Source organism: Simochromis diagramma, unplaced genomic scaffold (genome assembly GCF_900408965.1).
Source record: "Simochromis diagramma unplaced genomic scaffold, fSimDia1.1 OVJJ01000150.1, whole genome shotgun sequence".
NCBI classification, from domain to species: Eukaryota; Metazoa; Chordata; class Actinopteri; order Cichliformes; family Cichlidae; genus Simochromis; species Simochromis diagramma.
In genome coordinates, this window is record NW_024387083.1 from 1,542,439 (window position 1) to 1,568,833 (window position 26,395).

Sequence of the window (26,395 nt, forward strand, 5' to 3'; positions counted from 1 at the left end):
TTTGTCAAACATCCATGCAGTCACTGTAAAGGAAGAGAAGACTGCATCAGAATCCATAAATATCCATTATTTCAACTATAACATAATCAATACAAAAGTGTTTTATTTTATTTTAAGCCTCATGCACTCATTGAGGTGCGGTTGAAGCTGAACCAAGAAATGGCCTACGTTCACATCAACACATGCTCCTTTTTACTGAAGGACAGAATCAATGTGTTGGCTAGGTTTTTCTCCAAGTTCTTGGAGAAGGCAGCACAGGTATGCTCTGCTCTCCTGAGACCTTCCAGGACAGACTGAAATGGAAATTTGTGGCTAGTAAAGGTGCCACCTGAGGGAACTGGAGGCCCCCTCCAGAAGACTGATGACCCATTGTCCTGGGTTATCACATACAGGGGAAGCAAACTGAAAAACAGCAAGGATTCTGAGCAACCATTACTACCTGAACTTTAGTACCGTTTGTATTGTATTACATGCAAGGGACTGACTCAACATTGTCACGATGGCTGCTTAGAAAAGATGAGGGGGACAAAAACGCATTAATCAGATACATCCTGACATGCAGACATTTTTTCCTCCTTTTGACCAAAACACTCTCTTCCCCCTGACCAAACATGGTTGTTTCAGATGGCTGCCCCAAGATGATCCTGGTTCTGTGGGAAGCTTCTTCCTGTTAAAGGGGAGTTCTACCTCCGTACCATCACTAACCAGTTGTACATCAAGGATGGTCATATCATTGTAGCTCTCTCTTATTGTGGGGTAATATATTACATTTTAAAGCTCCATGAGTTGACCATCGTTGTGAACTGGACTATATAAGCATCACTGAGACTGAAAACAATTATTCTTTCATGGCGATCTTTTTTTTGTTCTCGCTCCTCTTCTCAATCAAGCCTGATGTTTTCATTAGGTCAGTACAAACAGGAAATGCAGTAGTTAAAGTAAGAGTGCACTACAGTGCATAGTTATTTCTTTTTCATAAATTAATTTTGTCATTCCTAATCTGTTTATTTAGATAGACAGCAAAAAACAAGCCAACCTGTAACATTTTCAGTAAATCGTCACTTTCCAGTGAGAGTAACTTTTTAAAACCCATTCAAGAAAAAATTAATCTATTCACTTGTGCGAAATCAATCACAGTCGACTTGAAGTGTAGCACACAGGGCCATGACCTCATGGATATTTGGCTAATCTCAAGTCAATTAGAATGACGAGAGTTGATGAAATTAAAGCATTTACCTCTAAAACATAAAAAAAAATAAATACAAACTGCAATAAAATATAACATTCTCAGTACTGATGCATAAACACTTCCCATGAAACTACTTAGGAGTCCATCTACCTCACTGTGTGTGAATGATGAGGACAATGTTCTTATGCTCAGTAATTTCCAAAAGGTGCAAAATGCTATGTTGAAAATTCAGTGAAGGACCTCCATCAGGGCAGAGATGATCTTTTTATGTTTACAATAGAACAAACTCATCCATGCTGTTGTTTGTATCGACTCTTCCCAGTTGGGTCTTCCTCTGTAGGAAGGTGACGCTGTGCGTGGGCGTGTTTGCTCTCGCTTCCTCCCGTGTTTTTCCTTCTTCAAATATAAACATGGGATATGTCTCTGCAGACGCTGACACAGCCTGTGGGAGACAGAAGGTGAACTAGAACTAATAACAATAAGCAGCGGAGAGTAGAATAATTCCTTCAAATGAACTTGATCATTTTTTTGTTTTGTAAAAAAAGGACAAAACAAATTTAGATCAGGTCTAACACAAATTATATTTCATGTAATAAAATGCTCCTGGAACAGAAGCCCAAATGATCCATGCACATACCTCATTAACACTTGCGCACAACGACTCAAACTCCATTTGTCCTTTTGCATAAAATCCGATGGTGCAGCTGGGGTCCATGCGAGAGAAAGGCATTTTCCTGGGATTCTTACAGTGAAACGACTGCAAGCAGTGGGGACAGAAATGGGATCATACAAAAATCTCATTAGGCTCAGAGGAGAAACCCCAAAACGTCTCTCACTGACGATTCAACAAACATGTGGATATTTGTACACCATGTGGTGCTACTGCAGCTGCCAGGTTTTAACAGAAGTCATTACTTCATAGACAAAATGGGCATCCAGTCCATATACAGAGAGTGCATGAAAACATGCTAACAAGGATGTAAGTAGAGACGTTAACTAAAAGGAGAAGATAAACGGTTAAGCGCCAACACAGCATGGCCCAAGATATGGAAGAAAGTTAAAAGAATTCAACCGATTCTGATTGTGTCAGAATCGAGGCCACTGACTGAAAGATATCCGACTCTAACAAGTTAATAATAAACTTTTTGTCAACAAAGTATAACCCGGGTAAACTGAAAAGCAAATATGATCTATATAGCGAGTGTGACGCAAAAAATACAATAAAATTACATTTTTTTAATTTTTAAAAAGGGTATAGATATATCAGTGTTATCCAGGGTTATGAAGACAGAAATTGTGGAACATGTTTTCTTCTTTCAATGTAAAACATGAATATGAATTTTGGAATGATTTTTAAAACTGGCTTCACTCGGAATAACACATGTTTGCTCACTATGAGTATGTGAGTGAAAACTGGGGTAACTGGACTGGTAATTAATCTGATTTATGCAAGCACAATATTTTTTGCATAAATCAAAACACGCAAAGTTCAAGTGGACGGAAGAAAGTTCTCAAAATATTTTCTAGATTTCTTTGATGGACTCGCATGTGCTTCTGTTTTATTATCATTTATTTAGTCGTCCATTTCTTGTCTCAACACCAGGGTATGGCTCTTCTTCTCTTCAAGAGCCCTGAAGTGTTTGTATATTGCATTAATTAAAAGAAAAAGAATATTTGACAGCACTGCGTCGTTATAACCCCAAGATGGCATGCCTTTCAGTCTGCGAACACCGACTTGAACCCAACCTCATCCCTGTTGTCCATCTTCGTGCTTTTATTTTTACTCAGTTTTAGTCCTTGCTCACTAAAAGCTCAGCATCTAAGTGCTATTTTTAGATTCGCCCTTGTCACAATGGGTCGCTACAGCAAGTAGCGCCACATGTTGGGTTTTTACCTGACAAATCCCTGAAGGCATTTGTGTCTCTGACTGGAATTAAAAGTGCAATATTTTGCTTGCCAGATAAACATATGAACAACTATACTATGGAAAAACCTCTAAAAAGTCATAATTGAATGGTTTTTATTCAAAGACATATAAACTTTAAAAATATTTCATACAGTGTTCCGGGTTAAAATTAATTCAAATGACCTATAAGGAACACGCAGTGATACTGATGAAGGAGTAATTTGAGGGTTCATCTTACACCTGGTGTTCTGCAAAGTTGCTGAGCCAGTTCTACTTGTTACCCTTTTAAAAACCAGCCTAGATTTTGAAAAGTTCCACAGGCAAACAATACATAGCAAAGTAATCTGAAACACAACTTTTATTTATTTTTCAACAGAAATGTTTCGAATCCATTTGACTTTGGCACAAGCAGAGGCCCGAGTCAGTGGAAAAGAGGTACTGTAGAGCTGTGGTGGCATGTCTCACCTTACTTAAAAGCGATCACAAGAGGAAACAAAACAGAAAGCCAGAAAGAAGAAGAGAAATGGTTGCTCATACCTCCAAGGGAAAGTTATTTGTTACATCCACTGTGGGCTGACAGTAGTGAGGGTCCAAGTACAGCAGATGGTCATCTTTTGTACAAACGTGCCAGAGGAAGAAAGAAAATGTAAGGATGGACATGAAATGGCTCAACACAATAATCATAACACACAATTTACTCGGCTTACCCTGGAAGCCAACAAAGAACAAAGAGTGCTTTGGTTTGCCGCCAATGATCCCGATGCAGCACTCCAACATCAAGAGTTTCTGTTGAAAGACAAAAGGAACGGCTGAATTTTTCCATTCAGAGATCCAGTTTTCCCCCCCTCCCTGAAAATATTCACAAACAAAAGCCTTAGAGACATATCTCTAAGTTCAGTAAGGCACCCAGATTACATTACGTAAAAATACTGGTTCTGTACTTTGACACTGGTGATGTAGGACGGATTGAGATCTTGCCCGCCAAGACGCACAGGAACCAGGATGAGGACAGATTTCCAGTGCTGAGGGAGAGGCCGTTCGCACAACTTCCTCACATCCTGCAGGTAGACTGAACAAAGAAGGAAAGAGACATCTAAAGTCCATTTGACTCATTGAATCTTTTCAACACCAATTTAAGCTCTTAAAAACAAACAACAAAAACCCACATTTTCTTTTTAAAAAAAAAAAAAAAAAAAAAAAAAAAAGAATCAACTTTTTTTTTTTTTTTTTTTAAAAAGGGTTTATCCACAATCTCCTCTTCTTAAAAAATAAAATATGTTGTGTTGCAAACACTATAAAGATAACACTCACTGGTGCAATCTTGTGCTACATACACAACTAGATTGGGAAGATCCACTACTGCAGCTTCCACAGCTTTCCTGAAACAGAATGACCTTCACTGTTAGACATGATAAACTTTTTAGTTCGGCTGGTCTCTTACATCATCAATTTAAGTCTCACCGGAGGATATGTGCCGCAATGGACGGACCATACCAGTCCCCAGCCTTCTTCCCTGAGCTTTTGCCCAGTTCTACAAGCCGATGTATGCCAAAGGGAGCTGTGGGGTTGTCTGCAAACCAGCGTAAAATCCTTCTGTGTGTACTCTCCACGGGTCTATCCAGGATGGACCCCCAGCTCAAATGTCGACTTCTCTTGCTTTCCCTTTCACTCGAACTAAATCCATCGTTCACAGAGTGCATCAGGTCCATGTCATCTTTGACAACACGTTGGTTCCCAGACCAGGTGCAACCTAAAGACAGTCGTTATTGAAGAGTTTGTATATTTGTTTCACTGAGAAGTAAAATGCAGTTTTCCCACTGTTCTCATCTGTGGCAAAATGATTTTCTTTCAGATGAGTTTTTTTCTTAAGATATTTGTTTTGCCATACTGTAAAATGTTATTGAGCTATATACCATTCTACCTACTGTATGTTCATTATTTGTTGTGTTTAATTTGATGCGATTTAAAATTCTGTAACAACTTCTAAAGATGGGGCAAATGAAAAATAGCTCGTTGTGTACACAGACAACTTTGTTTAATTTCCTATAGCTCACTATAGTAGAACAGAGTTAAACTGTAAAATAAGCGTATAGCATTTATTTCAGAGGAATTGCCGTCACTTTTATGCACCGTTTCCCATTTGCAGGTGCTCAAATGTAACTGGACAATTAAATCTAAGGCTGCGTCATGGTGCTTTACCAGTTTAGTAGATTAATGTCAGCAGGTGATTCCCATCATGGCATGAAAGCTGCTAAAACTGTGAACCCCAACATACTAAACAGTCAAAGGAGATTCCAGTGCAAGTTAAGCAAACAGTCCATCCAAAAACAAATGAACCAGAAAGACCGCACAAATAGTATGAATCAAATCAACATTTACATCCTGACGAAATACATAAGTACAACTTTCCTAGCATTAAAAAAACAGAAGCAAAAATGATGGAGCATCATTTCAGGACAAAGCAAAACTTCTTTAGGCCACACAGCCAAGTAAAGAACTTTCTGCAGGAGGCAGCCATGAATGAACTGATTCTTCATGTTTTGGAGAAATGAGACTAAAATTAGACTCGTAATCCAAATCACACAACATCCTTTTGTAAACCACAGAGCAGTCAGCATGATGTTTTGCATGCTTGGCTTCCACTGATGCTGGATCACTAGTGTTTATGGGTGATCACGGAAGACAGATGCATCTGGATGAAATCTGAAGTGCATAGAGCTAAACTTTCTTCCCAGATTCAGCCAACTGCAGCAAAGCTGACTGGACAGTGTTTTTAAATAGCACAGAAGGACAATGACCTAAAACACACTGTTAAAAATACTTCAGAAACGTTTAAAGGCAAAGACATAAAATACTCAACAATGGCTGAGTCGATCATCTGAGCAACTCAAAACAATCGAGCTGAATTTTACCTGCCAAAGACAGAAGTGAAGGCACAAAGACCCCAAGATTGAGGAACAACTGAAAACAGCAATAAAAGGCCTAAAAAGGAGGAACCCACTGTTTAGTGTACCCGACTTTAGATTTCAGAGAAATATTGGCTGCAAGTAAAGCCGGTCTGTTTGAATGAAAATGAAAATAATCTCTGGATGTCTTTTCACTTGTTGATCAGACTATGTGATACTGTAGCAGGACAGTGTGTAATCACCTGGTGGCATCAGATGCAGTAGCAGGCCCTGTGCCAGCAGCATCTGGCTGGAGCGTAGAACACAACCCCAACCGCTGTCGGTGGTCAGAGAGGAGCCGGGGAGCGGACGGAAACCTCGTCTGTATGTAAACCACAGGAGCGATGCAAAGCACCAACGGAAATGCTGTTGATCTACTGCAACAATTACAGAGGCGCAATTACAATTTTCTCCTTTGCTTTTACAGCCACATGACAGATCGTTTCAGGGTTTACGCGGGACAAATGCTCTACTCCTACAAAATGCCTCACCTTCATCTTTGAGCTCATAGGATTTCCCCAGCATGAACACAGGAGAGCGCTTGCTAAATTTAGATTTTTGCTTCAAGGTCCAGCCTGAAAGGGAAAAAACGGTAACTGTTTACTTTCAAAAAACAAAGAGGACAAGCAGGTCTGCTCACCACATCACTTATTTTCAGTCTCTGACAGAAAAAGAACTGACCGTATTTGACGCTGTTCCATGCTGAGACCAACTTGTCTTTGAATCTGCCTTTGTCCTCTGCTTCCTGGTCATCCCTGCTGTCTTCTAGGCCCTGGGAAACAGCTGATTCAGTAGAGAAAAAGACCCAATCATCCATGAGGTCATCAGCAGTAGACTGACCCACAAACTGAGCAGAGGAGGTGCTAGACTTCATAACATGTAGAGATGACCACGATGGAGCAAGAAGAATTGCTCATTATCATCACAGCAGCCTACACACAAAGAAAAAAATAATAATAGCCCAGTTACATACATATGATGCAATCAGCCATGGATGATGCACCCATATGCAATAATTATAGGATGCATTCTTGCGACACACAAACTCTACTAGCAGATCTCAGAAGCTAATGTTACACTCAGCAAAGCCATTAATGATCCGTGTCAGTAAGGAAAAAGAAAGCACATGACGGCACCCTGTGACTCAAGGAATTTCAGATATGCCTATTTAACTGCAGCAGGAGACTTGCTGGTTTCTTATTTTAACTAACATTTGGCCACTAACTCTGAAATTTTAGAAAACGGATTTTTGGCAAAGTGCTGCATTTACATGTTCATGCAATTTGTGCGGCTAGATGAGTAAACAGTGTAAAAGTCCCAAGACAACAGTGTAAAAATCTGCACAACAAGCAAAATGAAGTAAATTATCAGAAACAAATGTGCTTGTACTGTTCACAAATTGACACAGTGACTGATATATTTTCATGTTCTGAATCATGGGTCAGTTTTCCAGCCTAGCCTTACACTAAAAGCTTATTTTTCCCCCCTCAGTGGAGATCATCCTTGATTTTTCTTTTACTCTGGGAGTAGGCTTAATCTATGTCCGTGGAACTGGCTGTATGAGTTTGTTAATACTAATGTCAATTTGTTAATCAATGAGTTGATGAGATTGAGTTGCTGCTGTTAGCAGAACTTCATAAACAGATCAGTAGCTTAGTTTTGTGCCTCTCCAGTTCAGGCTAAGGGCCTCCTCAGATGGGGAGCAAGATAAAACTTGAGATAAAAATGATGTAGGAAAGGAAACAACACAATGCTCAACTGAAAAAAAGGGTAATTATTTTGACCTCTTAACCTTCTATATTTCAGTTGAATGTGTGTATTTCACAGTTACTTTCAAACGGAACCATTTAAAAAAAAGGGACATCAAACATAAGGCCCAGGGGCCAGAATCGACCCACAAGAGGCTCCAGTCCAGGTAACTGGACACCTTTGAACAATGTGAAAAAGTGCATGGATTTTGGACTTTTAATTGTATTTTCATGAGTTTTACGTTTGATATTACTGACAAAAGACACTCCTGCTCCCCCACAATGCCTTTCATGCTATACCAAAGTAGTTAAGTAAACAATTAAATAAGAGAAAATATACCGTTTTTCAGTATCTACTATAGATGTCTTGTTTTTTTGTGTTTTGTATTTTCTGTAAATGAACAAAACAACTGAGACATACATCCTGTTAAATTGCACCTTTTTTTCCTTAAATCATGGGCATCTCGGGGATTAAATGTCTAGTTAAATGTCTTTGCACTCAGAGAAAGGTAAGTTTCACTGGTCTGGCCCACTTAAGGTCAAAGTGAGCTGTATTTGGCCCGCATGATGTAAAAGTTTAACCATGATCTACGAGTTTTAGTTAGTAGTCTCTCTCTTCGGTCGTTCAGTTCAAACGTCTCAGAATTGAAATATTTCAGAAGTCCGGTAAAGCTTGGGAAACTGGTTTAATACTGAACAGCTTATTATGATGTTCTCACGTGTTTTGTTTTTTAATTTTAAAGAAGCATTAAGTCTTTAAGTTCGAATACTTAAATTGTAACGTTACCTTCCATAGGCGAGTGGCACGGAATCAAACTAGTTTACAGTAAACTACAGCGCTGTGTGAATACACCAGTGACACCTCTGTCAAACAAAATTAAACGAATTAACACATAAAAAAAAATACATTTTACCATCATTTCGGTAGTGTCATTCTACCTCCGGTGATAAGAATGAGTCCGTGAGCAAATGTGAATGAAGTGTGCCGGTCTGTTTTCGTTTTGTTGGGCTCAGTTTTGCTCGGTCTTCGAACAGCAGCAGTCAAGTGAAGTTGCGCTCACTTCCTGTTTATACAGGTCACGTGTTGTCACTCCTGTGATTGGCCAACGGAGGACCAATAACAGTGAGACCCGACTCTCAGGGCGGACGTTCATGTTAGACTCAAAAAGTGAGACAAAGGAAGTATTTTTTGCATTTTATTCTGCACTATAGGCTTTTTTATTTTTTTATTTTAGTTTGTTTGTTTTTGCATTGTTTTTTTTACGACAGTGGCTATTAGGTATGTAACAATGTAATGGACAACAATAGTCTGAGAAAGCAAAGTTCTCGTAAACACGCCTAACACTTGGACAAAAATAGATGTGACAGCAACATCACAGCTTCCGACTTAATAGAAAGACTAGTCAAAACTGCACAGGATGGGCTAGCCACATAGATTTGGTAAATTTCTCATTCTAAACGTAATCAGCGTCAGAACATGAACTAATATTAGTAGTAAATCAGAATTTTAAATAAATACAAAGTTACTAAATACAGCAAATAGAAAAAAAATATAAGAAAAAATAAAAACGTTTGACACAACATAAAGTGCATTTTTTCCTCACATCACACATAAACCACCACTGTTTAATGTCTAAACATCTAAACGTCATATAAATCTGATTCAAAGATGTTCATCATTAATCAATCAGAACTATAATGTGTGGGTTAGAAAGATCCACAGGCAGAAGATAGACTGCTCATTAAATGTTCACTAGTTTTTTTTGTGTACCTCAGGTCCTCTGGTGTCAAGTTAGTTCATCCACAAGGTGGCAGTCTAAACCAGGTCTTGGACCTGGAGTCCAAAATCTATCAAGATCACTTGAACACACAACAATAAACATCACCTTAACACTAAAATCCTCTTGACAGATCTACTCCTGTGTACAACCTACTACGGTTTCACTGACGAGGATGCTCAGTTTTATGGAACTGGGCACTTTTGGATTGCATATTGTTACACATTTAAGTACAAAAACCCAACAAAAACATCACATTATCCCTAAATGAAAACACTGGCACTTTCCTTCACACCTATTACACTATAAACTGTACTTCTGCATAAATAACAAAGAGCGAGTGCAACCGCAAAATCTCCTCTAAGTTGTACTTTCATTACGCTTCTGTCTCCACTTTGTCTCCATACCACACTCTGAGCACACTTATATATTCACTTAATAGGTTAAAATATGTAATTGCACATTTCACTATGACCAGCAGAGACAGCTATTTAAACCAAATGCTTGACTTATTGCAACCCTTTCCCCTTATTTTTTCTCATCTAGAGCACAATGTAAATGTAATATTGAGGACACACAGAGAGAAAAACTCACATCATTAACACATTGCATAGCGTCCCAGTGCAAGATCACCTCACCAGTGTCTCAAAATCCAGCCCTTAAACACATCTGGAACAAACAAGCTGATCCCCATTCCAGTATCTTGGTCCAGAGTTCAGGATTGTTTGACCCCCCCAGTGCACGACATATGAAAAACCTTTCTGTGTCTGATCCCTTTTAGTAACTAAAGACTAAAGAAAATACAGTTCGTGTCATACTGAACTAAATGATATAGCCGATGTAATGTAATGCCCATTTAAATGAGGCATGTGTGCCAAAATTATGTTCACATGCTCACTGCTTATGTCTGCTTAACATGTCAAGTTATGTTTGAAACAGTCCAGGGCAGAAATACAAAACGTAGAAACCAGCATACAGTTAGCGCCATAAGCTTTTGGGACATTTTCAAACACAAGTGAAGTGAATGATTGCAGATTTCTTTTCTAGGAACCCTTTTGTGAAGGTTGTCAAAGCCTACAAATGTGAAATACAGAAGGATCAGAATAATCAATAAAGGAAAAATAAGGAGAAAAAGAGAAACAGCTTCTGATCTGAAGCACACCACATCATCCGTCAAACATGGTGGAGGCAGTGTTATGGCATGGACATGTTTAGCTGTCAGTGGAACTGAGGCACTAGTGTTTATTGATGATGTGACCGTTGAAAGAAGCAGCAGGATGCATTTAGTGAAGTGTACAGGAACATGCTTTCTGCTCGGTTTCAGACAAACACTGCAAAACTGATCAGACAGCTCTTCACGGTGCAGCTGGATAATGACCTAAAGCAAACTGCAAAATAAACCCAAGAGTTTCTAAAAGCAAAGAAATAGGAGATGTTTAAAAACTGTTTAAATATTAAAAGAAAAGCATAAATGAAAGGCAAAATTAATTTAAAATAAATAAATAAATAACATGAAATGTAAACCCAAGTGTAAAAAATAAATTGATCAAAATTCACAAATAGAAACAAACAGCAACCGAGTAAACAAGCAGTAAGAAATTTTTCACAGGAGACTTGACAAAAACTATGTAACGCCTCAAATTTGACTAAAAGCAAACACAATTTGTTGGGTCTCTAAAAGTTATTTAAAATTGTCAGCTGTTTGGAAGGACCTTACACAGATTGTTCCAGAGCCTGAGATCCATAACAGAAAGTAATCTTCAACATATTGTGGAGCTGACTCACAATAAAAATGCTATTACATAAGAGCATTTAAAAAATCAATTCTGTCTTTCACAGTTTTTTCTTCCTGCTACGAGTTAAGTCTTTGAAACGACATAAAAAATATTTAGTCACATGTCAAATCGACACACACGGCAAACACGTGAACATAATTTTGGCACTACTGGACCCCCATACAAGGATAACAGACTCCGACCTGTCTGCGCATGTGGCTGTGTTCAGTTGAAAAGTTGTTCACAGTGTTCTCTACCTTAAGGTCTGCTGTATAATTTAATTTTTTTTAAATATTCTTTCATTTCCCATGTACAGTGTTAGACATGCATTCAGACATATGCATTTGTTTGTACTATATACAACATAATGTGATGAACATACAGTACATACACAGGTCTACATTAGGACACCATGTGCACATGTTTTCCAGCAGGAGTCAGCTGATGCAACTTTGTTCTGTCATCTTTTTTGGTCTTTTTTTCAGCATGTCTCTCCATTTACATTTCGTGTAAATTCATGATATGTTAGCTTGATGCTACAGTTAAAAAGGCATTGCATGGGACAATCGCACTCCCTCTGAAGCTCTTATCACGAGTGATGCTTAGAGCTGCGAATGTTTCCTTTATCAGATTGGATAGTGCTGGCTGCTGTCTGAGCCCCCCGGCGGAGACTGACAGACGAAGCTTCTCCTTTTCCTGCAGCGCTTCCCCGCTTCTCCTCGCCAGACTTGGATATGTCTTTTACCTTGCCTCCCTCTTGTGATCCCCCCTTCATAGGCCCGAGGACTGTTTTGGCCACGCTTGTGAGCTGGGTAACGAAGCTGGCTTTATCCCCTGGAGACATGGGCCGTGACTTGCTCGAGGCGGGTGAGGCTGCATTCGAGGAAGGCGACATGGGGTTCTCCTCCAGGACCTCCAGGTGTTGCCTCTCCTCCTTGACTCCTCTGTTTGTTGGCTTCTCCTCTTTGCATCTGGCTGCAGCGTGGGCTTGACCCTGGTTTGGAATTACAGGTGTAGGTCCTTTGAGCTTGGTGGTATCACTAGCTTTATAGCTTGCTCCTTTCTCTATCGTGTCTGTACCTTTACGCTGCTTGAGCTGCTCTGTAGGTGCTTTCTGAAAGGTCCCTTTGTGTGCAGCTAAAGGGCCTTTTGCCTTCTCCTCAGTCTTCTCCTGAGCTTTTGTTGCAGGTCCACTATCTGTTTGTGCACTTTGCTGCTTGGAGTCTTGCTTTAGCAGGCCCTTTGATGTGCCTGAAGGAGACATTTTTTCGCTGGGTTTACTCTTAAAAGTTGCTGCCTCAGAACCGGAAAGGCTTGAACTTGGAGCTTTGATCCCAGAACCAGGCTTAACCTCTGAAGATGAAGCACTGGACTTGATTTCAACTGCAGCTCCACATCCATGACTCTTTGCAACCTCAGCAGGAAGTAACGTTTTACATGTGTCAACGACGCTCATCTTAGACTCTGCTTTAGAAGCTGCACTCTCAGTTTGTGACCCAGCAAGCTCAGACTCTGTGGTTTGGACTTCTTTCTCTCTTGCTGTTAAGAGTGTGTCACGGCTGAGTGGCGATTCCTGCCTTCCCAGACGTCTCACAGGCTTTAGGCCTCCAACCTCCCCTCCCATAGGAGGAGAGGGGGAGGATGATGATGAAGGAGATGGGGGAGCGGGTCCGTTCTCTCCTTCCATCTCTAGCAGACTTTGTAGACTGTGCTCACAGTGGAAGGACTCTCTCCTGTAGTCCCCGTGTGTCACCTCCAGGCTATGCTTGCGTAATGACACCCCCCCTGTCAGAGGAGAGGGCGATGATGATGATGAAGAAGGCAAAATCTGTGCTCCTAGCTTCTCTGCAGACTGCACCCGCTGCAGCAAAGGGGACCTGGGTGGCTCCGCACTCTTGGGACGTGGGCGGGCCACAGGAGGTGAGGAGTGCAGCTTGGCAGGAAACATCTGCGTGGTATTGGAGCTCCCTACCGTGTGCCCAGTGAGAGGTGGAGGAGAGGAGGTGGTCGGGGACGGGGTGTGAGCCAGGGGAGACAATGGGATGTTGCCAGCAGATTTGCAGCGAGCCGAGCGGTACTGCCGGTGAAGTTTTGGAGACAGCCCATGTAGGGAGCTGGGTCTCATGTGGTGAGTGGTTGCAGGTGAGTTAGGGGTGCTGGAGGCCGGGGAGCTGCTCTGGGATGATGTACCTGAGGAAAAAGAAGAATATTTGAATATTTTTTTCCCAACACAATGAAATGAATATGTGTGCGTTTCTACTCATGTGTCTTGAGTTGTAGGCTAAATTATATAAAGTATAAGTGTGATGAAACACATGAAACATACTTGCAATGTAAAATAGAAAGAGCAGTGAAAAGCAGCTTTTTCACCTTATTTTGTTCTCAAAACAAAGTTTCTTTTGAACATTATATATGCTTCTCTTAGGCAATATTACTAGAAAACACTCCATACATTTTAATTTCTATACCCAGTTTTATCTATTCATTAAGCCAGATGATATAAATCGTTTAGTTAAAGTACAGGCATGTCTTAAAGACCTGCACGACCTCTAATTTCCTGCTTCTAAATTCAAATAAAATGACATTATTGTACTCAGCCCTAATCTTAGAAACATTATGTCTTACCAGATGCTTTTATGGCATTACCCTGCCCTCCAGTAACACTGTGATTATATATCACAGTGAATATTGGAGTCATTTTTGACCAGATATGTCCTTCAGTGCGTATTTTAAGCCTTTAGTCATTTGTGCGGTATTTCTAAAATTAGAAACATCCTGTTTCAGAATGATGCTTAAAGGCTAGTTAATGAATTCATTACTTCTAACTTGACTACTGTAATTCATTATTATTAGGAAACTGCTTTAGTGAACTAGCACAAAAAATGAATTAAACTAAATATAGTGTTAGTAACAAAAAACACTCAAAGTATTTCCTTCCCCAATAACTAATAGAGAAATGATTAATGTTTAGTCTTCCCCACTGGACTCCACAGGCAAGACATTACACGCATCTTCCTCCATCGCATTACTCCCCAATTGTTTTTTGCTTTTAAACGAGATTATAACAGGCACATGTGCTGGTCGCCTTAAATACTAACCCAGGTGCGGGGATTCAAGAGCGCCACGATAACTCTGAGTGGGCGAGCGGGCAGAGAGGCTGTGGGTGGGGGAGCCCGGGAGACTGTCTCCAGACGACAGGGAGCGATTTAAAGACGAGAGGCTCCGGCTGGTGTGGAGCAGGTTGGACTGCTTGGTGATTTTCCTGAACAGGGAGCTGCGCTTCTTACTGAAAGATGAACAAAAAGCTGAATGACTAGAGTGAAATCATCTAAATGACAGAGGGATAAGTTTTCTTGGAATGCTGCAGTGACGCACTCTTGTCCGTCCTTGGCTCCGGTCCTCTTGATGCGTCGTGCCATCTTGCATTTATAGCTGGACTTGCGGGCAGGACCCACTTTGATGGAGGTGTTTTCAAAAGGAGTTGTTGTAATAGTCACCTTGTTCCCACTCTGCAGTTGATGCACAATTATATGATTTATATTAGTACATAAATATATAGATAGATGTTTTTTAAATTGTTTTTATTTTAGATGGATAGATCTCTCCTACCTTCAGGATCAGCTCCACCACCTCTGTATGGACCAAACCGTGGACTGACTCTCCATTTACATGAGTGATGAGGTCACCAGCACTAAGTCCAGCCTCCTGAGCCGGACCTCCATCTTCCACATGCTGTGATTGGAACAAAAAAACATCACAGATTTGACTACTAAGTATATTAGCCCAGTTCCCTTCAGATACTGTATGGTACTCTGCATGGGCTGTTCTGCAGAATCACATTAAAGGCGCTATGCGAATAAATAGTAATAATCACATTTGTTTCTGCATTGCTTTAAAGGGAGAAATCAAGATTTCTGCATCCTGTTTGCTTTGCTCTCTCACCCAGACCATGTGATGCACGCTGTAAACATCGCTGTCTCCCATGTAGACTCTGATAGCTCGGAGGGTGAAGCCGTACTTCTTCCCAGAGCGGTGGATGGTGATGGGAGAATGCAGGATGTTGACCATCGGGGAGTAGTCTCGGCTGGGGGATGAGTCACGAGAGGAAGGGTTGGACGAGAGGGAGCGGGGCGACATGGGGCTCGCCAGAGGGGATGCACCGTGTTGTTCCACTGAGGAGAGAAAGCACAAAAGATTCATTTCTAAACACTATTTTTTAAAATGTCTTTGTTAATGCAGTAAAAGAAATGCCTTTACCTGCTGGAATGATGACAGACAGAGCAGTGGCAGAGGCAGATTTGATAACTTTAGTTCCTGGTCTTGAGCTGCGTTTTTCTCCTTCCGAGAGCTGCTGGTGGCGAACTCTTCGCAGCACCAGGTCTGTGGTGGCCCCACGAGTCCCCGGTGGGTCTGGGAGCCCCAGAATGGTAGCACTGCTTGGCAGGGGCAGTGATGCATCAGCAGGTCTCAACAGTTTGTCTGTAATAAGGCAGAGACATGAAAGGTGATAGGAAATATATGTTTTCAAATGAAATTGTTCAAGTCATGAGATGCTGCCTCATTCGTCTTACCGCCAGCTGCAAAGCCATTACTTTCTTTAAGGAATGCCCTCAGGTCGCCTTGAGAAGAGATGGTACCCATGGCTCCTTCCAGAGACGTTCCCCTGGCCTTCACTGGAGGTTGTCTGCCCGGGACAGGCAGCTCAGAGTCCAACTCCAGAGGGGAGGCCAATCGGTAAGAATCCATAAGAGCAGAGAAGCGCCTCCGTGCCCCAGACGGAGGGCTGGAATCACTCTCAGTGAAGGAGGACTCTGAGCAGGATAAACGCTTCCTGAAAACCAAAGACAATTATATTCTGAAATAAACTTTCAATGCCAATGAACCCAGGTAGAAGATCAAAAACAAACTGAAACTGTCTAGCAAACACAGATAGCACTTTTTTATTAACTGTGCTTTTACTCACATCTCCGGTGAGCCAGTCCTCCAGCTCTTATCTCGGAGGGTGACACTTCCCAGGCTTTCTCTCTTGGCTAAGCGATCCTCCCTGGGGACCTTGTGCTCCCGTAGAGTCACGCCATGGGGTTTATGCTCCAGCTGAGACAGATGCTCCATACTGCTGTATACCTTCACATCGGTGCAGCATAACAGTAAATATTTGGGTTCTTTTGATTGATTTGAATGTAGACTGATGAATAAACGCTGACAGAAAAATAAAAGTTTAGGTCCTGACCTTACTGAAGCGAGGGGAACACGACGAGAAGCGATGAATCTCCACGGGCTCGTCGTCATTGGTATCGTCTTCATCGTATGAATGCACGTGGTGATAGCGCTCTGAACGAGCTGGGGGTGAGAAGTAATGTACATTCAGTCAGCAGTGGCACGTCGGAAAATGTGCTTTATGCTAATATTTAGACCTTGACCTGTTTCCAAGAATAAGAAATTCCTAAGGTTTAAAGGATCTGTGCTGGAATTCATTCTCTTCAATACCATTCCTTCATTCCCAAAGGGGAACTTACTGTCGAAATAACTGGTGTCTTCCTCTGACTCTAGATGAGGGATGAACTCTGCCTTCTGTCTCAGCAGGCTGTTCCAGTCCACCTCAGTGAAGAATGAGTGCTGCTTCACTTCAAAAGCACCACCTTCGGGGCAGAGCAAAGGAAAAGGAGGTGGATGTAAAAAGAGAGAATGAGGGAGCGCGATGACAGACAGGTAGTAATAGCAGCCCTCAAGCATGTGGAGGCATTTCTACCCTGAATGAAGCTGACTTATTTGGGTAAACTGAACCCGTAAGCCAGCGCGCAGGATGACAGTTATTGTTCTAGGTCAGCGAGCCCCAGTCAGGGTTAGGTGTACCCAAGAGGGATTTGCAGTGGTGGAAGAAATATTCATATGCATTTCTTAGATGAAAGTACTAATACAGCACAGTAAAAAAACCCACAAAAAAACAACTGAACTACAAATAAAAGTCCTGGATAGAGACAAAAGCATATACAGTGTCTTGTTTCACTGCTGAGAAAACAGACCAGTACAGTAAAGTTTATTAGACGGTATAAAGGAAAGCTGTTAACAGGAAGTCAGCCTAAACAATGAAATCATCAGGAAACCACAATGAGACTGTGAAAACACAAAGAAGAAAACACAAAAAATCTCAGTATGGTGGGCCAACTGGAACTGTGACTAAAAGTTTGAGTGGACCACAGAAGACAGCAAGATTTCACATCAGGCTGCGGCATTTCTATTTTAGGATTCAAATACATCAGGAATCATTCAAATTTGTGCATTTTCTCAGAAAAGTTCATCTTAATCTTTGCAGAATAATGTTGCAGCTAAAAATCAAAGGAGAACGAGATGTAAAACAAAAGTAGCTCAGAAAGTGTGCAGTGGGATAGAAGCAAACTATTCAAGCACACTGCTACAGAATTGTTCAGGGAAGGTTCCCAAGTGTATCTTCAAATGTAAATAAATATACATGCCACTTTATTAGCAACACCTTGCTAGTACTGAATTGGACTCCTTTGGCCTTCTGAACCGCCTTGATTTATTGTGGCATAGATTCAACAAGGTGGTGGAAACATCCCTTGGAGATTTTTCTCCATGTTCACATGACAGCATAACACAGTTGCTGCAGATTTTTCAACTTTCTGTTCCACCACATCCAAAAAGGGCTCTGTTGGATTAAGATCTGGTGACTGAGGAAGCCATGTGGTTACACTGAACTCATTGTCAACTTCAAGAAACTAATTTGAGATGATTTGAAGTTTGTGACATGGTCTGTTATCCTGCTCGAAGCAGCCATCAGAAGATGACTGGTGAAGGGTAGACTGTGGTTATAAAGGGATGGACATGGTCAGCAGCAATAGGTAGGCTGAGGATTTTAAACAATGCTCAATTAGCACTGTTTTAAAATAGTGTCTCTAGTGGGCCAAGAAACACCATAACCAGCCTGAATTGTTGGTAAAAGGCAGGATGGGTACATGCTTTCATGCTGTTTATGCCAAATTCTGATCCCACCATCTCATTGTGCAGTAGAAATAGAGACTCATTACATCAGGCAACGTTTTTTCAAATCTTCTATTGTCCGGTTTCCTGTTCCAGTCATCAGTTTCCTGTTATTAAGCTGACATGAGTGACACCCGGTGTGGTCTTGGCTGCTGGTGGTTCGACATGTTGTCCATTCAGATATGCTTTTCTGTATATCTTGATTGTAACAATCTGAGTTACCCTTTCCTTCCTATCAGCTCAAAACAGTCTGGCCATTCTCCTCTGACATCAGCAAGACATTTTCACCCAGAGAACTGCTGCTCATTGGATATTTTCTCTTTTTAGACCATTTGCTGTAAACCATAGAGATGTTCAGTTTGCTCAGTTTGAACTTAAGCAGGTTACCTTAACCATGTCTATATGCCTAAATGCACTGAGTTGCTGCCATGTGATTGGCTGATTAGATGTTTTAAGTGGGAGTTGAACAGGTGTACCAAATGAAGTGGCTGGTGAGCCTACATCATTTTCCACATGTAAGCATTACACCATACACTGGACTAAAGAGTGAATGAAAACTAGCAGAGAGGTCTGAGCAGAAAAATCAATTATTACCACAGCTGAGAGTAAACAAATATGGTTAGAATAGTGCAAAAATATTGGAACCATAAAATATCTGTGATGCATAAATCTGCGTCAAGTCTGATTCAAATTTAAATGAATGCACATAGAAAATAACTTCAGGTGGTGAGGAATCACTACACGATTTCATCTGAATCCTGGAGAAGCCAGAAGCTCTGCTGTAGGAGACTGACCTGTGCCCAATCGAACCAGCGGATTTGTCTGCAGAAGAGAGGAGATCAGGTGCTGGGCATCAACAGGAAGAGCCTCATCTCCTTCTGGCCACACTATGTCATCTACCAGAAACAAGCCGACAGAGAGAGAGAGAGATTATGGTGGATGGTACATGACTAACAGTTTGTTTTACTTATCAGCTGTGCTCGGTGTCCAATGATGCTATTTCTACTGAGATACTTTGATCTCTCACCTGTAATGACCTGTCCAAACAGCTCCTCTGGAGTGTCTCCAAAAAAAGGCACGCAGCCCACCAGGAACTCATACAGGATGATGCCCATCGCCCACCAGTCCACTGGCTTTCCATAACCCTGACGAAGAATAACCTCTGGGGCGATATACTCTGGAGTTCCGCACACCTTAAAGTAAAGCAGCAATCGGTCGTTTCTTAAATTTTATGACCTCTGATTTTTGTGAATTACTTGGGACCCACTCATCCTTACAGGCGTGTGCATTTTTGCTGCTAATAACATTTCTTTCACATCTAATTGAATCGTGTATTCATCATTTACAACCGTACAGTCGCTCCTACAGTTGTCACAGAGCGGGAAACACACAGCATGTGGGGAGCATGCATATTTATGCTTAGCCAAGCCATCACCTCAAAGATGCCAAGACAAGATGAAAGCCCCGGTGGGTGTTTTTTCATGTGCAGATGGGCATGCACTGAATCCTAACACATATGTGGTCGACGTGATGAATGCACGTGAAATAATGAGGCTTATATTCAAAGCGAGTGCTGAATAAAAGCCCTGGAAATATAAGCCTTTCCTGAAAGAGAAATTATTATAACCAAGGAAAGGCTGGTCTACTGTTGTGCCAACTGTGCCATATTTGTCAGATACACCTGCCACACAATGGAAATGTAGCATTCAAAGGAAATTTGATAGTGAAACTTTGCTTGGATCATACTGTAGTCTACACTTTAATGCTGATAAAATAAAACACACACACACACAGTTGTCCTGATGTGTACAGTACAATTAATTTAAATTGACTCACATTCGCTCGATACTTAGTTTTAATATAGCAGAGAGTTTTATTAATTTGTAAAATTCAGATGTTTTGTCAGACTTTATTTAAACAAATTAAGATCTGAGTAAATGGCTGTGTATCTGACTTCGCTTTGGTCATACCTGTTTATCCAAAAATTCTCGAGTATCTTTCTCTATGTGTCCTTCATACAAGTTGGTGGTCAGGCTCATCAGACCCATCTTCGACAGGCCAAAGTCAGTCAGTTTGATGTGGCCCATTGAGGTAATTAGGAGGCTGAGAACAGAAAGACAAAAGTTACATTTGAGCAGTCTAAACCTTATTTATACATCTTAGCAAATAATTGGTGCTTGCTCTCTTTGCCCCTGTGTGACAGAAACTAGCTCCATCTTACTTGTCAGGTTTGAGGTCACGGTGCACAATGCCATAGTTGTGTAAGTACTCCAGCGCTAGGACTGTCTCTGCAAAGTACATGCGTGCCATTTCCACGGGCAGAGCCCCGATGTTCTTTAGCAGGGTGGCACAGTCCCCACCTGCCAACACAATTCAATATTTGATTAGTGTCCCGGGCACTCACCAGTTACAATGATTGGCTCCTGGTGGCTTTTGTGCTAGACTCCTATTTAGGCTGACAAGCACACATAGTAATGCTATATAGTTATTTAAAACTATGCTTCTTATTGTGATTGTTTGTATTGACAACATACAGGCACACAGGGAACCTACACAGGACCTCTGACCTCTTCTTCAAGGTCAAATAAGGTCAAACTTTCATAAGTTTGCTGCTTCCTTTGTATTGTATTGGGAACATTTAGGAAATGTTACAAAATATCATGTCACCTTTGAGCTCTGACCTCACCGACCTACATTTCACATCTTCCTTTCTTTCAAGTTGACCCCAAAATGTGCTACATCTTTCTTTTGTTAAAGTGTTTTATCACTAATATTTAGTAATAATGACATTAGTTAAATAGAAGGATCAAACGAGTGTCCAATAGAGGATTATAAATAAATGAAATCCTTACTACTTCAAAAAGCTCTCAGTGTCTATAACCCAATGAGACCTCTCAGGTCATCAGGTGCTGATCCTTCATTTGTTCCCAGAATCAGATCTAAATCTGCTGAGAGCGCTTCAGTTACTCTGGTCCTATTATTTGGAACAAGCTGCCTGCTGACCTCAGATCAATTACTACTGTGTCTCAAAAACAGACTCAAAACCATTTCCACAGGCCTGCACATGATAACTGTTCAACTTTGGGAAGCACACTGAGTTTACATTTAAGGAAATGTGTCATGATATTCAGTTCAGTCAAGATACGGTGGGATTTAGGTTATGGTGTATACAAACAGGAACATTTAGCTCACTAACCAGTTAACAGCTTAGAACAGCGGTCCCCAACCCCCGGGCCTCGGACCGGTACCGGTCCGTGAGTCGTTTGGTACCGGGCCGCGAGAGTTGAGGCTCAGGTGTGAAATGTATAGTTTTTATCGGTTTTCAGCGTTATTTTGTTATCGTTTACTCGGTTTTCCTGGGTCTTTTCACGTGTGTTATGAATAAATTTTCTTTTTTTCGGTACCAGTACTAGTTTTATTTTGTTGTATTTTGTTTTGTTGTACACCTTAAAGGCCGGTCCATGAAAATATTGTCGGGCATAAACCGGTCCGTGGCGCAAAAAAGGTTGGGGACCGCTGGCTTAGAAAACATATGTGCTCCATAGCCTCGATCATTAGTGTGGATGCTGATTAAGCATCCACAGTATTGTTCTTCTACTTTTCATCTTCCGTACGTTTTTTGTACGCTATCTTTTGGTCTACAGCCATCATTTTACCCTCAAAACGTAGCCATTGTTGCCCTCTTTCATTCAATGTTATTATTATTGTAATAGATGGTATGGTTCTTTCATAAATGTCACCAATGCACAGCCTCCTACATCGAACTCTTCCATAGAAGAGTAGAGTTGGCTCCCAAAATTTGTCTATAAGTCAGAAGTACAGGCTGTCTTTACACTGTCACCACGTCCATATAATAAACTCCACAGGCATGAAAACTGAGAATTGTGTAGACTCGACATTGCTGCCACTCACGGTGAAGGAATTCTGTCAATACAACTTGTAGTTTTGTCTTTGGAAGCATTTGTTTGAGAGTCACTTTTCTGTTCTGGTGCCACTGGCTGGAGTCACTATAGCAGCCAGGCTCACACCTGCATCCTTAAATGAGCTCTGTCTGTCACTCTGCCAAGATTAATCTTAAAAACTTCTGTTTTAACTGCTGCTGTGTCAACAGCGTTTGCTCTACAGCCATCATTTTACCCTCAAAATGTAGCCATTGTTGTTCTCTTTCCAACAGCGTGTCTTCTGAAGCTCAGAGATGTAAACTTTTTAAACTGTGTGGATCCAAATAGAGGGATCGCATTTCAGTCATTCAGTGATTAAAAGAATATGAACTTTTAATATTAATTCAGATGCTTTCTGACTCTAAATTTTCTTTTGTAATTACTTAGCTTTTTCTAATTTATATTTTAAACATGTTCAGCTACTTTTCAACTTCTTCTTCTGTGTGAACGTCAGTTTTCAACCGTTCTGCACTTTTGTTTTCAGGTGACAAATTCTGCATTTTTCATCTCATTCAACATTTTTAACTTAACATTCAGCAATTATTTCATTTCAGCTCAAAACATTCAGCTATCAGCATTCACACAGCAGTTTCTTCAGAAAATGCATTTTCTAGTTTTAAATACTATAATGTAAAATGTTGCTAAAATATTAGCTAGACAGACTGTAAACTTGTCTGAGTAAAACGACTGTCACTGATTGGGTTACTTTTTGTTTTGCACATGTAGACCTGTCCTCACCTTCTACGTACTCCATGACCATGCAGAGGTGCCGACGTGTTTCAAAGGAGCAGAACATGGATACGACAAAGGGATTCTCTGCAAAGGTGAGAATGTCTCTTTCTACGAAGGCCTGCTGGATTTGGTTCCTCAGTATCAGGTTCTGCTTGTTAATCTTCTTCATGGCAAATCGCTGCCGTGTCTCCAGATGCCGCACCAGGTAAACAGCGCTGGTTCACATGCAGACACAGCCAGAGAGGCATGCAGTTTGACCATTTTATTTTCACTGGCTCTGTGTGCTTGTAAAGGAAAAAAAAGCACATATGTGAGGGAGAAAAGCTCTGCTCACCCATATGCTCCGTTACTTATCAGCTTGATGGTCTGGAAGTCTGCTTCTCCTGGTGGTTTCATTGCTCTCATCTTACCCTGTGGATCAAAGATCACAATGCAAAGATTAAATATGATCCAGTGGGAGGATAGAAAGCACGTTCTATATCATTTTTGTCACCTGTTAAATTAGTCTTTGCTGATGAACATTTATATTGTCTGCACAGATAAGCAGAACCTGCTCCAGGCATTTCCTATGTCCTCCTTCCTGTTTTTTATTATAGTTTTTTGTCTGCTTATCCTAATTTGGAGGCCATGTGATTCAAGGAAGGGGTGGATCCGGGTTCAACAGCCTCAGTGCAAATGAGCTAATTGAATGGACACCAGCCTGTTTGCCAAGTCATCAGCAGATGAAAACATTTTCAACAACCTTTCAGCCACGTTCAGCCAGCAGAAACGACCAGACTGGGGAACATTTTGGATCTCACCTCTGTGGAGTCATCTGTTTCAGGTGTCACTGGTCCCTCGCTGTCATAACTTTCCAAGTAAACCATATCTGATGACAAACACATGTTTGATCAAAAAAATCTGGTAGTCATTTTATTTTCTAATAAGGAGACTGTTTTGCTTTCCTTTATTTACTCCAGAAGTCCCACCCATCTGTTATTTAAACCTTCTGTTTATGAGAAGCAGCCAATCACAAGAAAGCTGGCTTAACGCAATGGTTCCCAAACTGTGGGACAGGCCTCACTGGAGACAAGCTAAAAGTCTTGTATCAGGCATCATATGATATGAGTGGCAACAGCAAGGCCCAGCATGATATAAATAAGAATAATTTGGAATTGTGATAAAACTAAGGATAAAACTATAAATTCATAAATGTCCACAATAGGCCCTGTTTAAACCTGTTAATTGTTTAAAGTTCCTCTACCCACCTTCAATCGGGTCTCGAGTAAGCCCCAGCTGGCCAATGATGTAACGAGGGATATCTGTTTTCATCAGATGACCCTCCTTGGCGTGGTCCTCAGCTGCCTCCAGCAGATGGTAAAACTCCTCGGGGTTAAACTCCTGCAGAGAACAACAATAAAACCTGAGTAGCTGATGTCATCAGGTATAAAGTTTTGGAGCTCATCCAATAATTATTCAATCAGCTACATTAAATTAGAGTGATTTGTGGTGATTTAATTTTCCTTTGAGTTATCCTGGCATTTGGTTGTGAATTTAATAAAATATCCAAGTCATTTCATGAATGACTGCCTCTGGATCAGCCCAGGATTTGTTTTTGTAGTCTGTGCTGCTACTGAGGAACTGATGGTGGTGGTCAGAACAGGGCAGGGAAAAGAAGCATCAGCTCGTCTTCCTTGCAAAAGTTAATACCACGTGTCACATTTGAGAATCTGCTGTGCATAAACAGAGAAGATTAATATGATGCCAATTTACAACAAACAGTAGTTTCAAAGTGCTTTAGGTTGTGTAGTGGCCATTAGGTGTGACTTGTAGGTGGTGGGGGGGGGGGAGGGGGTGTGAAGGAAAAGAAAAGCAGGGGCGCCTGCAGAATTTTTTTTTATAGAGGGCCCCCATATGATTTTTATCATATGGGGGCCGGTAAAAATATTTTTGTGGCACACTAAAAACAGAATTTCCATTTTTATTAAGCTGTTGTCAAATATAGGTTACTTGAAAAATCTGGCAAATAAGAGTGAAAGAAAAGAATTCAAAGCCTAGTTAATTTCATGGCATTGAAGCTGATGTCACTGAAAATAGGTTCATATGAAAACCAGATAAGATTTTGAAATTCACATTAATCTGTTTTAATTAATTCATTGACTGGAAGTTCTAATCATCGCTTTAATGATTCTCAGCTGAGAATCTTTAAAGAAAAGACAAAAAAGAAGAGCTGACAAACAAGAAATGTGGCAAAACTATGGGAGAAAAAAGAGAAAGAAAAAGTGTGAGTAAAAAAGAGGGAGTTTAGTGCTCAATGCATTATGTGAGGCCCTCTGTAGCGTAAGCCTGTAGCAAAACCACTAATATCACCTAATTTTGCTTTAACTACAAGTCTTATCAAAAAGTTATGAGTCTTAAAAGCAGAGAGGATGTGTTTGTCTCCTGAACTTAAACTGGGAGCTGGTTCCTGAGGAGAGGTGCCTTACAGCGGAAGAATCTGCCTCCCATTCCACGAAGCACACACGCTCTAAAATATGATCACTCAGGACTTTGCATGTGAAGAGAAGGATTTTAAATTCGGCTTATTTTTACAGTTATGATTTCAGATAAACTAGTTTGACGTAAAGAATAATTTAATTTTCAATTTGGCGTGCTCGCCAGGAGAGACTGGAACAAGCCCAATGAATCAATTCTCCACGTCACCGTCTGAGCTGTCTCTCACAATCAAGAACCACGTCAGCTTGGCATGACTCATGCAGGGATGCACAACTGATATGCTGTTACGAAACACCAAGTCACAGCAGGCTCCATAGACAAAAACCATATCACACACACACACACACACAGACATCCTTCAACTTTAAACGACAACGTGGTCACGGTATGTTTGAGGCAGGCTGGAAGGCAGCCGAGCAGCAGGGGGCTACTGCCTGGTATTAGCCGTACTCTGGGAAGGCAAATTTAATCTAAATGCAAATGTCTCCGCCATCCAGACAGACTGGACCAAGTCTTAGACTGGTTTGCTTGTTTTCATTTCACATTCCTGCTGTGTATAAAATCAGACTGTTAAAATGCTCATAAGGGGCTACAAATATGTTTTTGCGCTGATGATTGCTTTTTAAAAATAAAGCAATTTGCCTCGAGTCACAAGAGCTGTGAGAAGTTCTGTGATGAATCATGGGGCTGGAGGAGGATTGTGATCATCGCAGCAGTCGATGGGTGGGTAAATACTGATAAGTGTGAGTGTGATCCTACCAGACACTCCAAAAGCCTCGCAGGTCTGGCGATGATGATCAGAAGCTTTTTCACCAACTCCGTGACAAAGATTACCTCGGAGCTCTCCGAGCGCTCAAATGCCTGACGTACAGACACACAGAGAGGCAGAAAGACAGATATGCATCAG

The 26,395-nt window shown here is 41.0% G+C and overlaps 2 protein-coding genes across 9 annotated transcripts in view; both read right to left on the bottom strand.

Moving 5' to 3' along the window:
- Positions 1–153: 153 nt before the first annotated feature.
- On the bottom strand, positions 154–8,893 carry LOC120742472 (cysteine protease ATG4D-like). Of its 5 annotated transcripts, none has more exons than XM_040045800.1 (11): positions 8,703–8,893; positions 6,722–6,972; positions 6,532–6,615; positions 6,244–6,414; positions 4,557–4,845; positions 4,407–4,474; positions 4,037–4,164; positions 3,803–3,881; positions 3,633–3,706; positions 1,827–1,946; positions 154–1,631 (listed from the first exon to the last, which is right to left on the bottom strand). In XM_040045800.1, exons 2-11 carry the CDS (start codon positions 6,912–6,914, stop codon positions 1,461–1,463), a joined length of 1,377 nt encoding a protein of 458 aa, XP_039901734.1. In that variant the 5' UTR covers positions 6,915–6,972; positions 8,703–8,893; the 3' UTR covers positions 154–1,460. The 5 variants fall into 5 exon arrangements, with proteins under 5 accessions (XP_039901734.1, XP_039901730.1, XP_039901735.1 ...); XM_040045796.1 differs by having other exon boundaries at positions 6,244–6,417; XM_040045801.1 differs by having other exon boundaries at positions 6,244–6,417; positions 6,722–6,823; positions 8,696–8,893.
- Positions 8,894–9,002: 109 nt separating this feature from the next.
- The window catches only part of LOC120742449 (microtubule-associated serine/threonine-protein kinase 1-like), a 53,428-nt gene continuing 36,035 nt past the window's right edge, over positions 9,003–26,395 (bottom strand). For all 4 annotated transcript variants that reach the window (XM_040045756.1, XM_040045757.1, XM_040045755.1 and 1 more), the window contains exons 9-27: positions 26,248–26,349; positions 24,261–24,393; positions 23,814–23,881; positions 23,348–23,424; positions 23,020–23,228; positions 20,562–20,700; positions 20,311–20,443; positions 19,368–19,533; positions 19,135–19,236; positions 16,858–16,980; positions 16,572–16,681; positions 16,305–16,465; positions 15,913–16,172; positions 15,599–15,820; positions 15,284–15,513; positions 14,951–15,073; positions 14,717–14,850; positions 14,440–14,627; positions 9,003–13,531 (exon numbers count right to left, since the gene is read on the bottom strand). In XM_040045756.1, the coding sequence (XP_039901690.1) occupies positions 11,931–13,531; positions 14,440–14,627; positions 14,717–14,850; positions 14,951–15,073; positions 15,284–15,513; positions 15,599–15,820; positions 15,913–16,172; positions 16,305–16,465; positions 16,572–16,681; positions 16,858–16,980; positions 19,135–19,236; positions 19,368–19,533; positions 20,311–20,443; positions 20,562–20,700; positions 23,020–23,228; positions 23,348–23,424; positions 23,814–23,881; positions 24,261–24,393; positions 26,248–26,349 (4,281 nt within the window). In that variant the 3' untranslated portion in view covers positions 9,003–11,930. The remainder of the gene's footprint in view (positions 13,532–14,439; positions 14,628–14,716; positions 14,851–14,950; positions 15,074–15,283; positions 15,514–15,598; positions 15,821–15,912; positions 16,173–16,304; positions 16,466–16,571; positions 16,682–16,857; positions 16,981–19,134; positions 19,237–19,367; positions 19,534–20,310; positions 20,444–20,561; positions 20,701–23,019; positions 23,229–23,347; positions 23,425–23,813; positions 23,882–24,260; positions 24,394–26,247; positions 26,350–26,395) is intronic.

Coding starts and splice junctions, on each gene's coding strand:
- LOC120742472 (XM_040045796.1), bottom strand. CDS start 6,914: ATGAAGTCTAGCACCTCCTCTGCTCAGTTTGTGGGTCAGTCTACTGCT. Junction 6,616..6,721: donor ATGGAACAGCGTCAAATACG/GTCAGTTCTTTT, acceptor TTTCCCTTTCAG/GCTGGACCTTGAAGCAAAAA. Junction 6,418..6,531: donor CTATGAGCTCAAAGATGAAG/GTGAGGCATTTT, acceptor TAATTGTTGCAG/TAGATCAACAGCATTTCCGT.